Below are 16,226 nucleotides of genomic sequence, written 5' to 3' on the forward strand. Positions count from 1 at the left end.
GCACGGTGCCCCTCCCTGGCACACTCCTCCTCCCCCCACCCTAGCCCCCAAGGAGGGCAAGCTTGGCAGTGGCATTCACATAGCACGCCCCACTACCAACCGCCATAACTCTGCCTCCTGTGCTGCATCCGTGCTTCTGAAAGCACAGATGCAGTGCAGGAGGTGGAGCTACGGCAGTGGGGCACACTGTGTGAATGCTGCTGCCACCAAGCTCTTAAATTTCCCTTGCTGGGGCAAGGGTGGGAGGGACGACCGAAACTGATGCTCTCCCTGCCAGGCTGCGCTCCAGGCAGTCGCCTCAGGTTGCCTAATGGACATGCCAGCAGTGTCTCCAGGTATTTTCCAACACAGACCTGGCAACCCTAACATAGCAGTAGACTAGCTATTGGTAGCAAGGCCCCTTCACAGCACACTGTGACACCATAATGTCCTGTCACACGAGTGGTTAGCAAAAAGTCAGCAAGCGTATACCCATTCTACATTGAGAGTTGCCAGTTCTGAGTTGGGAAACTCCTGGAGATTTTGGGGGTGGCCATGGAGACAGGAAAGTTTGGGGAGGTAAGGGACTTCAGCAAGGTACAATGTCATATAGTCCACCCTCCAAGGCAGCCATTTTCTCCAAGGAACTGATCTTTGTCATTTGGGGATCAATTGTAATAGTGAGGAATTTCCAGCCACCACTTGGAAATTGGCAACCCATCTACACCCCCTTCCCCAATGCAAAGATGCTTCCACAGGCTGTAATGTACATTTGATTTCCCTTCCAAATTCATCTCTACATTAACAACAGTCAGCCATGACACAAAAACACAGGAGTCTCAAATGTACTTTTTGGCATCGATGAAAATGTTCTATTACGACTGGGTAGAGGGAAGTGCATGTTGCAAACTTTCATGTATTTATGGGTTAATTCATAAATTAAAACATCAGGGGAAGTTAGGAAAACCTGAGGCTCTTTGTCATTTCACTTATAAAGGTCATGATTTTGTGTGCAAAGCAATGAAAATAAAAGATAAGTATCTTCCGTGAGGATTAACAAATATGATTTCTGTATCAATATTAATTAGCAGCAAGCTATTAAAATATTGTACTGCTTTTGCTTCTATGTAAACAGAAATCACACCACATTCTATGTCTTAAAGTTCTTTCTGCCTCTACTGTCAGAAACATTAATTAAGACTTATATAGATGCCATTTGCTAACATAACGCTATCCAGTAAAACTGGAGAAATCTTCTGCTCTGTAGCTGTTGATGGGGAGGTGAATTATTGGACAATTTCCCAAATCCTTTCAGCAATCTAAATTTCAGCCATTAGTAGTATGTTTTAAACTAAGGCAGAGCAAGATGTCATATTTTTGTCAAAGGCAATGTTTAAGCAGCCACTGCAGTAATTCTAATAATATTCAACGTAACAGTGGAATGTTTACCTGGCCAGACATCACCATGAGTATAACTGGCTCTTATGTTAAGCAAGTTTGACCACCCCTGCTCTAGTATTCCATAGTTTCTTCTGCCAGCAGAGTTTAAGTCAGGAAACTAAACTACACAGGCACTGGTTTTGCTTGCCTGCTCCAGTTCTTTGTAAGGCTGTATGGCTGCCAGCTCTGGGTTTGTAAACACCTGGAGGTTTTGGGGGTGGAGCCTGGGAGGCTAGAGTTTGGGGAGGGGAGAGACCTCAGAAGGGTATAATGCCATGGAGTCCACTCTCCAAAGCAGCCATTTTATCCAAGGAACTGATCTTGGTCATCTGGATTTAGATTGCAATAGCAGGGAATCTCCAGTTACCACCTGGAGATTGGCAACCCTAACAGGGGGTTGCATGCATTCTCCACATGTATCACAATTGCAATTTGAATTAACATGCACAGAACCAAGAGAATTTGTAACCCACATCTGATTGTTAAACAGGACACAGAGTGGGAACTTCAGATACAACCTGTGTATCTTTGATGTGCAAAGTAACAATGAATGGGGCAAATGACTCCAAGTGATATAACAAAGGGAAACAATCATTATATGAGCCTAGGGGAAATATGGGGCTCACTAATAACTAAACAACAGCCGAGAACTTAGTTTGGTTGGGATTTGTGCTTAGCAAATTTGTTAACCATCCCTTGACTGATATGCCACCAGTGTAGATTGGGCTAGCAAATAAGTCTAAATGCAGTTCCCTTGTTTTAGTTTCAGGTTAGCTACAAAGTAGTAAGAAATCTTCTTGGCACAGGCTTGGAATGCACTACTACATAAATTAAGGAGAGTAATTACACCACGATTGAAGCACATACTCATTATCATTAACAAAGAGAAATGTGTCCAAAATTAACAAGTGGGAGGATTAGACTTTTTTCAGAACGCAGAAATTCGAACAATCAAAGTGACAAGGAGGTTTCTCTAATTATTATGTCTGCATGACAAATGAGGCAGAAGGCGCTTACCTTCCACGCAGGAGGGCTGAGCCCGCGTTGTGCCCGCAACTTGCCCTGGGAGGCAAGAACACTTGACTGTCTGTGACCGCTCTTCAATCCTGTTCTTGTTGCAACACCGATGCACTGCAACCACTTCACAGGTCCCTTGCTTAACTTGGTGGTGGCCTGTTAATGACAAAGGAATGTCCTCTTGAGTGAATGGCTCTTATAGTAGAAATATAATTCATGTCTCCCAACAGATCAGGCCATGGGTGAAGTAGAATTTGTTAGAGGAAACAAACAACCCACCCACCCCCAACTGGCACATCTGAAACTTGTCTTGGACAGCCAACTAAGTCTCTCCTGTAAGAACCTCAGCGTCTCATTCAGGGCTCCCCCCCCCCTGTAAAAAGAGGTGCCAGAACTCTCAAGAGGGAAATGAAGGAGAAACACACAGGTGCCCCTCATGAACTTTTAAACATTTTTTGAGAAATTTGTTTCCACAAAGAGATTCCAGAACTCCATTCCACCATGCTCCCCCAAGAAAAAAGCCCTCATTAATTGCATTCTGGTAACTGGTTGAACAACCCCAGACACTAACGGATAGTATTTTAGAATCTTGGACTCGTTATGGAAACAGTCATCTACCACCTGAAAGTCATTCGTGTTTTAGTTAAACCAGATGCATTCTTTGTGGCTATGCTATGCTAAAAGAGGTCCCAGTTGTCTCAAACTTTCATTAAGTGTATAGCTTGTTCAGTTTTCTAACAACCTACATTTATTTAATTTTTTTTAACTTTGCCAATGCCCTTATGCGATTTTTTGAAAATGCATTTTTTGCAAGATAAGTTTTTTTTTCTAAAGTACACGTTTGTACAAGTCTGGTCTTCCGTCACCACTTTTTGGATTACATCTAAAGAAAAAGTTAAAAAAAAAAAAAGAGATATTGAACCTTGCTTAGATTGTTAAATCTTCCATGAATACAGTAATAAAAAAGTCTGTGTTGGGTGGCAATTGTAAGGGAATAGGGAGAAGATGGTTGCTCTTTATTTTTGTTCTTATGCTTTTTTTAACAAACTTCGGCAGACTTCGACCAGTATAAATTGTAAAGGTAAAGGTAAGAAGAGACGTGTGAGAGCACCCATTACATCTTGAGAACTGAAGCTGTTGCTGATCATTGCTTTGAAAGTTTGGGATTCCAATTATAAGGAGCTGATCAATAAAGGAAACGAAACGCTCTGAGAATCCAGGCATGGGTCTCTTCTTACCTTTCCTGGGGCACTTTCAGTCTAATTATAAGGACTTTTGGACAGTTTGGTGCCTTTGTCATCCCTGAAACATTGTTTTGTGAACTGCTTAATGAGTATATTGTAGCTTGTGGTTCTTATTCAATTACATATACTAGGTCTTTAAATATGCCATTGTGCTTTTGTATAATGTTGTGCCTGGCTCTTGCCGCGAGCCACTGGGAAATAATATAGAAAGAATATATATGAATGTTGCTGCATAATTTGAATACTGAATTACTGTTTGACGGCTTTATTCCCCAGGGTTTTTTTCCCTCTTTCGACTAGCATTTACATTGGGAGAATCCTTTATTTGGATTTTTTCCAGGTGAACTGATCTCTGTAATCTGAAGTTCAGTTGTAATTCCAAGCGACCTCTAGCTCCCACCTGCAGTTTGGCATCCTGATGTGCAAAAAAGGCAAAGGAAGAATGCTTCAAAGTACTTCTCAGGGCTTTATTTTTTTTGCGGGGGGAGGGGGGAGAAATACAGTGGAACGGAATTCTGGAACCTCTGTGCAGAAACAAATTCTCAAAAAAAGTTTAAAAGTTCATGTGTTTCTCCTTCATTTTCCTCTTGAGAGTTCTGGCACCTCTTTTTCCAGAAAAAAAGCTCTGCTTCAGATTAATTGTGTTCAAAATCCAAGTAGGGTTTTTTTATTACAAGAGAGGTTCAAAGGGCATCCATTTGCTTCTTGGAACATAAAAGAGGGAGGAAGCTGAATTTCTTTCTATGCACAAGTCTTAGAAGGAAATCAGACAAGCAAATGGCCATTATCATTTTCACATAGGGTTATCAGCTCTGGCTTGGGAAATTTCTGGAGATTTGGGGGTGGAGCCTGAGCAAAGCAAAATTTGGGAAGGAGAAGGAGTTCAGGAGGGTTCTGATTCTGTAGAGCAGAGGTCACCAACCACTAGACCACAGACTAGTACCAGCCCATGGCTTGTTAGCAACCGTGCTGTACCACCCCGTTCACCCACCTGGGACCCAGGTGGATGAAAGAGGTAGCGTGGCCTTGCCCCAAAGCTGCCTCCCCTTGCAGGGAAGGCAGCCTTAGAGCAAGGCCACACCGCCTCTTTCATCCACCTGGTCCCGGGCTGGCCAAAGGGGCAGCATGGCAATGACCTTCCCCTACCCATCATTTAAAGACCCCCACCAATCAGTTGATTGGTGGTGGTCTTTAAATAGGAGTGGGAAGCAGATTGGCTGCTTCTGCCCCTGGCAGCCTAGCAGGGAGATGGCAGAAGCAGCCCCAGGTTCCCTCCCATTTACAGACCCCCGTGAGGGGGGCAGGGACACGGACATGGGGGGGGGCAGCAAAACACCCCAGCACTGGCACACACCCTGGTCCCTGGAAAAATTGTTTTCCAGTAAACTGGTCCCTGGTGTCCAAAAGGTTGGGAACCACTGCCATAGAGTCTACCCTCCAAATCTGTCATTTTCTCCAGGGAACTGACTTCTATTACCTGGAGATCAGTTTGAATTCTGGGAGACTTCCAAGCACCACCTGGAGGCTGTCAGCTCTATTTTCACATGACATCACATGTGTGTTCTCCAACATTAAGACTGATCACTTTGTTGGAAGAAACAACCTAAGAAATCAGGAAAAGGACCCTGGAAGCTTCTTGACTAAGAGAACCTGGAGTCAGTCTGTAGGATTTCAGCTCTTCCAGTAGGGTATCTACGGTATTCATGTATGGGATAACATAGCTGAGCTGCTAATTGGCACGCAGAGTTATACTGTGGACTGAAAACTTTGCAAATGAAATGTACTCCTCAATTCCCACACTGAATAATGTATAGAAAATATAAGGACACATATTCTCCTCTACCCTGCCCCCCACTGTACTTTTTTAAAAATATGCTACAGCTGTGAGATGCATAATGCATTTTGCAGAAAGTTGAGAAAATGTTAACCGCAGCATAAAAGTCTCTCTCTCGCAGCCACTGTATTATGTTTATTGGCAGGCTGTGCATTTTCATGGAAGTGCCTCAGACCTAAGTAATAGCACTGAAAAAGCTCCATTGGGCAACAGAACTCAAGAACTTCAAACGGATCCCATACTTAGTTACAAAGCTAGGATTTTATTGAAGAGAACTAGGTGCTGGAAAAGGCAAGATAACAGTAATGGCGAGAGCCAGCATCAGCTTGATTTTATACACGTAAAGCAAACATCTCACAAAGCCACAATTCACATTGTAGGGCGCAGCTGTCTTCTCACCATCACTATCAGTAGAGAGGATGCCTCCCTACTCCGAAGGCCATGCTGTTCGGCTTCAAAGGGTCCCAGTGTGAGAATGTGCAGAGACAAGACATAATTCATTCTACAGCCCCAAATATTTTGGATACCAGTGGGGCAAGGTTAATTACTATTCAGGCACTCTGGGTTAAGCAGAGGTTACAACATGGAGTCAGTTTGGTTCAGTAACAATACAGCTCCAAGCCACAATAAAACTACCATACAGCATTGGTCACATTATAGAGGACCAGCAGCAAAGATACAAGTTCTGACATACTGCCCCCCCTAAGCGCCCCCTCCCGCGGGGCCGGCCTTGGGCTTGTGCGGGTACAGTAGGTGAAACTTTTTCAGCAGTTGCGGTGCCACTACATTCTGAGACTCGACCCACTCGTCACAGCTCGGGGGGAAGTGTTTCCACCTGATCAAATAATACAGTTTCCCCCGTTTGACTCTGGAGTCCAGGATCTCCTGGACTTCATGGTGACTCTGACCCCTCACTGTCGTCGGAGGGGGCGGTGGGGCCCTGGGATGGAAGGACGTAGCACCAGGGTCTTTCCGAAGCAAGCTGCAATGAAAAACAGGATGGATCTTACTTAGTGATTTGGGTAGTTCGAGTTCTACCGTTACTTTATTTATCACCCTTTTGATTTTGAAAGGTCCTAGGAACTTCAGTGCAAGTTTGCGGCAGGACTGGGGAAGGGGAAGGTTCTTTGTCGACAGGAAAACTGTATCCCCCACCTTCAGATCCCACTCCGGAGAGTGTTTTTTGTCAAACTGTTTTTTGTAGGCTTTTTTCGCTTCCTCCAGGTTTTCCTGAATTCCCTTCCAGCCTTCACGAAGTCCCTCCCACCATTGTTGGCATGATGTTGGCTGGGATGGGCTGGCTGGGAGGGCGAGCGTAGGGAACGGCTTGCCCTCGTAGCCATTGATGATTTGAAAAGGGGAGGTTTTGGTTGAGCTATGGAGGCTATTGTTGTAGCCGTATTCTGCAAAAGGGAGGAGATCCACCCAGTTGGACTGTTGGAAATTAATGAAACAGCGGAGGTATTGTTCTAGAAGGCCATTAACCCTCTCCGTCTGTCCGTCCGACTGGGGGTGGTAGGCAGAACTCAGTCCTTGCTCAATGCCAGCTAGTTTGCAGAACTCCCGCCAGAAGTTGGCAACGAACTGCGTTCCGCGGTCACTAATGACCTTGTCTGGGAATGAGTGTAGGCGTACAATGTGAGTGAAAAAGAGCTGGGCAAGTTTTTTGGCTGTAGGTAACTGTTTGCAAGGAATGAAGTGAGCCTGCTTCGAAAAGGTGTCGACTACGACCAAGATGACTGTCTTGCCCTGTGAGGGCGGGAGCTCTACAATGAAGTCCATGGAGACTACCGACCAAGGTCGGGTGGCTGTAGGGAGGGGAACCAGGTGGCCCGGAGGTTTGCCCCCCCTTCGTTTTGCCATGAGGCAAGTGGGACATGAGAGTACAAATTCTGAAACATCTTTTTTCATTTTCGGCCACCAAAATTGGCGGGTGAGCAAGTTGAGTGTTTTGACATAGCCAAAGTGGCCGGCCAAGCGACTTGAGTGGCAGCGGTCCAAAACCTCCTTCCTGAGGGGATCGGGCACATAGATTTTTTCATTATGTAACCAGAGCCCGTTCTCGGCCTTGACCAAGTTGGGGGGGCGGTCAGTTTCTTGTTTGTACTCTGAGAGGAACCGAGAAAGTAATTCTAAGTCCGGTGGGTTGGTCTGTTTACCGGAGCGGGTGGTGACCCCCCCCGCGATGGCTGAGGGGGAAATTAGTGAGTCCACCACCTCCTCCCTGAGACTGTCGTGTTGGGGCAGGCGGGAAAGGGCGTCCGCTAAAAAGTTCTTTGAGCCCGGAATGTGTTTCAACACAAAATCAAACTTAGCAAAGAAGCCTGCCCACCGGATCTGTTTTGCAGTCATTTTGCGACGCCCAGTGAGGGCTTCCAGGTTTTTGTGATCGGTCCAGATTTCGAAGGGGACTCTCGCTCCTTCAAGCCAGGAGCGCCAGGTTTTTAAGGCAAACATGACTGCAAATGCCTCTTTGTCCCAGACCGACCAGTTTCTTTGTTCATTGGAAAATTTCCTGGAGATATAGGCACAGGGTCGGAGCACCCCATTTTCTCCCCTCTGCATTAATATGGCTCCTACAGCGGCGTCGGAGGCGTCGCATTGGACCACAAAGGGCTTAAGTTCGTCAGGATGAGCCAGCACGGGTTCGGAGGTGAAGAGGCGTTTTAGCTCAGTGAAAGCTTTTTGACAGTCAGGCGTCCACGTTAGGCGTGCGCCGGGTTTTTTAGCCTCGTCACCCTTCCCTTTAGTTTTGAGGAGTTCTGTAAGAGGGAGCATGACCGTGGCGAACCCCTTTATGAAGTCGCGGTAAAAGTTAGCGAACCCGATAAAACTTTGTAACTGCTTGCGGGTTCGAGGGGGTTCCCAGTCTAACACCGCTTGGACCTTTGCGGGGTCCATGGACAATCCCTCCCCCGACACCCGGAAGCCCAAGTAATCCAGTTCGGTCTTGTGGAATTCACATTTTGACAATTTGGCATACAGTTTGTGTTTACAAAGGGTGCTTAACACTTTTCTGACCAAAGGCACATGAGACTTTAGATCTTGTGAATAGATAATGATGTCATCAAGGTACACCACCACCCCCTTGAACAGGAAGTCCCGCAGCACTTCATTAATAAAGTTCATAAAAACACCCGGGGCTCCCTGTAGCCCAAACGGCATGACAAGGTACTCAAATTGTCCCAGTGGGGTGTTGAAGGCTGTCTTCCACTCGTCCCCCTCTTTGATGCGGACGCGGAAGTAAGCGTCTCGGAGGTCGAGTTTGGTAAATACTTTCCCCTTTGCTACGGTGTTTAATAAGTCCTTTATCAACGGGATCGGGTAGGCGTTGGACATGGAAATCCCGTTTATCGCACGAAAATCTGTGCAAAGCCTAAGCGACCCGTCCTTCTTCTTTCGGAACAGGACAGGGGCGGCATGGGGAGCTGTGGCGGGTCGAATAAAGCCACGCTTTAGATTTTTGTCCAAAAACTTTCGGAGTTCAGCTTTCTCCGCCCAACCCATGGAGTACAGTTTCGCTTTGGGAAGCTGCTGCCCTGGGATTAGCTCAATGGCACAGTCTGTAGGGCGGTGGGGCGGTAGCTCATCCGCTTCCTTCTCGCTAAATGCCAGCTTTAAGTCTCGGTACTCCTTGGGGATGGAGGCGACTTCCTCGAGTGTGAGGCACGCCCGCATGTTTTGGGGGGGAGCGTGCGGCCCCCACTCGGGGCGCCAGTGGTGATGCTCGCACCTCCAATCCGGGAACCGGACGAGCTGTTCCTCCCACCTTATGTCGGGTTGGTGGCGGGCGAGCCAAGCTGAGCCTACTACCACGTCGAAAGAGCAGGAGGGGGCGATTACGAAAGTCTCAATTCCCCAATGCTCCTCAGTCCCTACCGGGACCGCCTGAGTTTCTAAAGTACATGGTTCCCCTCTCATGGGCCCCCCGTCCATTTGCTGGAACTGCATCGGTTGTGGCAGGGGCGAAGTGGCTAATCCCAGCGCCTCAACTAGGCGGGGGGTGATCAGGTCCCTGTTACACCCTGAGTCGATTAGCGCTCGGGCGTGCATGAATCTCTTTAGGTTCGGGTTAAGGAGGGTGACGGCCATAAAAAGTAAACCCCCAGTTGCTCTCACCGTGAGGAGTGCCGGCTGTTGTTGGACCTGCTTTGCGGCACCCATTAAAGCAGGTCGCTGTCGTTTCCCGCCGACTCGGTATCGTCCGACTCCTCGGTCGATTCTTCGACTGCCGCCAGGCTGGTGGTAAAATCCTCGTCAGTCGCCAAGGAAGTGGCGACGGAGCCCCGACTGGGCTCCTTCGATCGGCTGCTCTTCTTCTTCTTCGGGCCCGGGGTGGTTGGCCGCGCCGTGGGTGGTGTGGATCCCGCTTTCCCAGGGCAGTTAGCAGCAAGATGATTTGGGTCCCCGCATTGGAAGCACTTGCGGGCGGGAGACGGGGTGGAGGTCGTCGGAGCCTTCTTCCCTTCGGATTTAGTTGGGGTGTGTTTGGCTCCCTTCCTCGCTAATTGCTGTCTCCTCATCCCCACGTGTTGGAGGTTGGTCTCCACTTCCCCGGCCAGTTGGATCCAGCCGACCAGCGTGTCGGGCCTTCCCTGACTGTAACAGCGGTCGAGGATGCTCGGATTCAACCCGTTGATGAACGCGGTGTATTTCATGACCTCGTTCCATCCCCTCGCTGCCGCACAGTACCCCAGGAATTCGGTGGCGTACTCGCGGGTGGAGCGGTTGCCCTGTTCGATGCGTTGGAGGGCAGCGACCGCCTTCTCCTCCCGCAAGGGATCTCCATACTGGCGGAGCATCGCGTGCAGGAACCCTGCCACGGTAGCTAATTCGGGCTTTCTTCCCATGAAAAGCCCCACATACCATTTGCGGGCCGCCCCTCTCAGTCGAGACGCGATGTGGTACACTCGGCTGGCCTCGGTAGGGTAGTCGGCGCCCCAGTGGGTGAAAAACGTGTCGCACTGAATAGTAAAGTATTCCACGTCCTCCGGATTCCCATCGAACGTAATCTTCAGCTCTCTTCCCCGTCCCTCGGCCCCTCCTGGCGCTCGCGGCGCCCCAGGCGGCGGTGCTGGGCCCGGTAGGGCCGGCGGGATCGGACCGGGTAGTGCAGGCGGCGCCGGGGCGGCCGGGGCCCCTGGTGCGGGCGGCGCCGGCGGTGCCGGGGCGGCCGGAGCCGGCGGAGCCGGAGGTGCCGGGGCCGCTGGGGCCGCTGGGGCCGGCGGCGCCGGGGCAGCTGGAGCCTGCGGGGCGGGGGCCGGCGGGGCGACAGGCGGTTGCCCCAGTGGCAACACTCCATACGGTATCCCCAGGACCGCGGTTTGCAAAGTGCGGAGCTGGTCGTGGATAGCGCCCAGGTTCTGCTGCATCTCCTCGGCCATCGTCACGCGGGAACGGTGCACATCGCCGTGGATTTCCCGCACCCAATCGAATAGTTCGTTGCGGAGGGTCCGGATCGGGTCTTCCCCCCCTCGGGGCTCCGTGCCCTCCGCCTGGCCCTCGTCGTCGTCTCCTGCCCCTCCTTCGCCCAACATGCTTCGATACCGCTGCTCCGCGGCGTCGATTGCTGCCGTGGACTTCCGCGGGCTCCAGGTTCGCGGGGCCGGGAAGGCGGCGTCGACCGAGAAGGGCGCTGGAACCTTAATTTTGCGTCGGACCCCCGTCACGTTTGGGTCGAGCGGCGGGTCCTCCGATGGGGTGGTGGGCTCTCCGTCGTCTGGTACTTTTGCCGCCATCGAGCCAAGCCTCCAGTACAGATAAGCCACGAACAATGGGTTTACTGTTATAATGTCAGAACTCAAGAACTTCAAACGGATCCCATACTTAGTTACAAAGCTAGGATTTTATTGAAGAGAACTAGGTGCTGGAAAAGGCAAGATAACAGTAATGGCGAGAGCCAGCATCAGCTTGATTTTATACACGTAAAGCAAACATCTCACAAAGCCACAATTCACATTGTAGGGCGCAGCTGTCTTCTCACCATCACTATCAGTAGAGAGGATGCCTCCCTACTCCGAAGGCCATGCTGTTCGGCTTCAAAGGGTCCCAGTGTGAGAATGTGCAGAGACAAGACATAATTCATTCTACAGCCCCAAATATTTTGGATACCAGTGGGGCAAGGTTAATTACTATTCAGGCACTCTGGGTTAAGCAGAGGTTACAACATGGAGTCAGTTTGGTTCAGTAACAATACAGCTCCAAGCCACAATAAAACTACCATACAGCATTGGTCACATTATAGAGGACCAGCAGCAAAGATACAAGTTCTGACAGTACTGTAGGCCTGAGATATAAACAAGCAGAGAACATCACAGTACCCTTTTGTCTCCCAAAAGCTCAATCTATACAATCTTCTGGTAAACACTTTCAAGGACTAGTAAGTAAGATATTAAAATGGGGGAGGGAGTGAAAGAATGATGTTGTTATATATTGGAACACTGATTTTAGTTCAGTTGGTTACTAACTGTTGCTGTACAATTGGTTGGCAGGTCACTAATGGAAATGAGTTACAAAAGATGCTGTTTTGGTAACTGCAGAGCTCTCTCTAGTTTGTAGAACTATCCAATTAGTGGGAAAGGCAGAGAAAAGACTGCAGTCATTTCCAGGTTGGATTTAGAGACAATCAAATGGAGATAGCGAATGTTAATAGCAGCTGGAAGTGGATCTCTTGAGGAATTTCACCAAGTATTGAAAAGAGAATAAAAGGAGGACATTGGATTTATACCCTGTCCCTCACTCAGAACGGCTTACAATCTCCTTCCCTTCTTCTCCCCACAACAGACACCCTATGAGGTATGTCAGGCTGAGAGAGCTCTGACAGAAGCTGCTCTGAGAGAACTGTGACTGACCCCAGGTCACCCAGCTGGCTGCATGTGGAGGAGTGAGGAAAATCCCAGTTCTCCAAGATTAGAGTCCACCGCTCTTTACCACTACACCAAACTGGGTGTCACATTTTGATTCCTGTTTTAGGAGTTTGCTTGCTTTCAATTACCTATTTGTATATATGTAAATATAACAACTGTGGCAAAGACCCCATTCATTCATTCTGACATGACAAATTGGATGGGAAACCATGCCTTTACCATTCCTAGTTACCTTTAATTTCCAAATACAGATGCGTCAAACTATCTGGTTTGGTTGGTATCAGACCATGGACATGGTTTGTTGGCATATATTTGGATATCACAACAAACTATAGTTAGACAGATTTCTTAAATGAGGAAGGAGAATCTCAGATTCATGCATGAAGGGAAGGAGCCAAGGAAGTATGCAGGCCCAAGAATAAAACATTCATGTAACAAACAAAATATGGTTGAATTGTCATGTCTGAATCCAGCACACTTTGTACTAATCATGGTTTGTTGTGATTTCCGATTTTATAAACTGCAGTTTGTTGAGAGCACTGCCCCTTGCAATTGCCCATCCATAGAACTATGAAGATGTTCCACCTTCTGGGAGGTAAGTAATAGACACAGGTTGCCCATGAAATGGAATTTTCTGGTAACACCTGACTGAACAAACCATGGTTTAAACAACGAACAGCTTTTCATGAATGCAGTATGCTTACCCAAGAAAACGAAAACTATGAGAGAAATAGGGAGCAAATGATGATATTATGTATTTTAAATCTCAGAGCCTAAGCCAATGAATACCCTTTGAAATCCCATGAGGAAAATGGCACAGAATATCGGACAACAAGGGATCTTTTACAATTAAAGCAAAACTGCATTTTCATATATTTCATATTTTTCAGTTTTAGAAGATTTCCTGTGATTTTGTACAGACTGTGCTACTGATTTCTAGTCTGCCCTTCTCACTGAGAAACAAGGTGGATTACAAATTGTGAATCAATCCAACAATCAACTGTATCCAAAACCCAAAACAATGTATGGGCAATTTTCACAGTGTAGAGGGTAGTAAGCAGTGGGGTACCGCAGGGCTCAGTGCTGGGTCCAATGCTTTTTAACTTGTTCATTAATTTCGGAGTGAAGTAAGCAGTGAAGTGGCTAAGTTTGCAGATGACACTAAATTATTCAGGGTGGTGAAAACCAGATAGGATTGTGAGGTACTCCAAAGGGATCTGTTGAGGCTAGGAGAGTGGGTATCAACATTGCAAATGAGGTTCAGTGTGACCAAGTGCAAAGTAATGCACATTGGGGCCAAAAATCCTAATTTAAAATACAAGGGGTGTGAACTGGCAGAGACTGACCAAGAGGGGGTGTGAACTCGCAGAGACTGACAAAGAGAGAGATCTTGGGGTTGTGGGAGATAACTTACTGAAAATGTCGAGATAATGAGCAACTGCAATAAAAAAAGCCAACGCCATGCTGGGAATTATTAGGAAGGGAACTGAAAACAAATCAGCCAGTATCATAATGTCCCTGTATAAATCGATGGTGCTGCCTCATTTGGAATACTGTGTACAATTATGGTCACCACACCTCAAAAAAGATATTATAGCATTGGGAACAAGTGCAGAAAAGAGCAGCTAGAATGATTAAAGGGTTGGAACACTTTCCCTATGAAGAAAGGTTAAAATCCTTGGGGCTTTATAGTTTGAAGAAACGTCAACTGAGGGGTGACATGATAGAGGTTTACAAGATTATGCATGGGATAGAGAAGGTAGAGAAGGTAGAGAAAGAAGTACTTTTCTCCCTTTCTCGCAATACGAGAACTAGTGGACATTCAATGAAATTGCTAAACAGTCAGGTTAGAACTGATAAAAGGAAGTACTTCTTCACCCAAAGGGTGATTAACAGATGGAATTCACTGCCCTTTTATCAACTAACAAATGCAGTCTGTTTACATAAGCAATGTAATGCATGAGGAGAAAACTACAGCAAATAGTGAATAGGAGAATAAAGTAGCAGAATGTGACATACAACTTGAATGTCAATGTGCTGATGACCTGACCTCTTGGATTAACTCAACTGGGGCATTTCTCTCCCCTCCCCGCAATGGAAATAAGATCTCCCTTGATAGTTCCCATTTAGGCAGACTTCTGTAAAGCCATTGCTCTTGCTTTGCTTTCAGAGGACACTGGAAAGCTTAAGTCTACGGAATGCATAACATTCAACTGATTCATTGTGTCAAGTCTGCTTCAGCTCTGGTCAAGCCTGTGTGTCATCTTTGGTTCAGAGGAAAGCATTCTGGGTAAAAGCCATACTGTATGCCAATGCTGCTAGCTCTACTCTTCCTCCTCCCCCCTTCCTGTCTTTTGTTATGTAGTTTTGCTCTGAAATGGAAGCATGTGAAAGAGATAATAGTGCCTTCTCAGACTGGGCAATGGGGGAGAGGCGCCTTGCCCAAGGCCAGCCGGCCTGAGAACGATTTGTAACATCAATGTGTGAATGTGCCCTGCATAGTACCCCTCCCTAAAGAATTCCTTTGAAGGATACCTTATATGATTACCTTTTACTGTATGTTCCTCAGTCTCTCAATCTTGTAGCTGTTGGATACAATGATCTCAATAAACTAGAAACTTTTTATCAAAAGGTCTCATTATTGAATCAGCCGACTTGACACATTGTTTGGACAATAGTCTCTCTACCCCCCTCCCCCTGCCAGCACCATACCTACATGCGTATTTTGTTATGAACACAGATATGTCCTTTGATCACTAAGCAGTGGTGAAATTTATGGCAGGAATTGTGTGAAATTGAAACAACTCCCATTGAAAGCTAAAGTGCAGATAAATAACAGGAATGTGAACAGTGTGCTTCACCACAGAGCTGAGTGCTGGACAATGACAGCTAAGTTCACACATTAGTCAGAGAGACTTCAAAACATCTCTCTGTAGAGAATAATGAGGGTTATCTGGTTGGAGAAACTAACAAAAGCAGAACTGCCAAAGAAGACTGGTATGCAGGAAACGGTGCCAAAGTGGGAAAAGCAAGATACTGATAGCTGAGTCACTTGGTCACTTACACCATATGGCGACAGATTGTTAGTCTTGAAACAGAAACCTGTAATTACAAGTGGAGCTAACTGAAGAAAGCACTTTTTTTTTTTTGCTTAAATCTCAACCATTCAGGTCTTATGTGCTTCATTCATGATGGAGAATCAGTACACTTATGAAACAATTTGTAGCTTCAGCACTCCATGACATGTGGATGCATACAAAGCTGCCATATATTGAATCATACCATCCTTCAAGTAGGTATTGTCTGCTCAGCCTGGCAGCAGCTCTCCAAGGTTTCAAGTAGAGGACTTTCACATCACCTGCTACCCAATCCCTTAATGGAATTACGGAGGATTAAGCCTGGGATGTAACCCACCTCCTCAGATTTTAACCTATTGTGATCAAGGCAGATTCCATTATCTTGATTCCACTTTGGTAGGCTTTTCATACTCCATGTGAAATATTAGTCAATAGCTTGATAATGATTGATGACAAACAATTCTATTTTGTTATCTTCCATCTGAGCTCCCAAAACAAACCAAATTGATGTCAGCCAAAATCCCAAACCAAATCCATTTGATAATCCCAAACCAAATCCATATCAGCCGCAACCAAGATAGCACTTTCCACTGTGTTAGAGAACTGAGATTTTTGGTCCATTCTACATAGCTTATGCCACAACATCTCCTCTTGTGATATTACCATTCCTCCTACCGGGAAGCCCAGGCCAGAAAGTCTCAGCTTGGTGTAGCAGAGGTTAAGAGCAGTGGAGTCTACTCTGGAGAACTGGGGTTGATCTTCTTGCATG

The 16,226-nt window shown here is 47.0% G+C and overlaps 1 protein-coding gene across 1 annotated transcript in view; it reads right to left on the reverse strand.

Moving 5' to 3' along the window:
- TAFA4 (TAFA chemokine like family member 4) overlaps positions 1-16,226 on the reverse strand; it is a 159,682-nt gene that overhangs the window by 63,070 nt on the left and 80,386 nt on the right. Inside the window, exon 2 of the mRNA XM_060238274.1 lies at positions 2,437-2,592. Coding sequence (XP_060094257.1) covers positions 2,437-2,592 — 156 coding nt within the window. The remainder of the gene's footprint in view (positions 1-2,436; positions 2,593-16,226) is intronic.

This window comes from Heteronotia binoei, chromosome 5, assembly GCF_032191835.1.
Source record: "Heteronotia binoei isolate CCM8104 ecotype False Entrance Well chromosome 5, APGP_CSIRO_Hbin_v1, whole genome shotgun sequence".
Taxonomy (NCBI): Eukaryota; Metazoa; Chordata; class Lepidosauria; order Squamata; family Gekkonidae; genus Heteronotia; species Heteronotia binoei.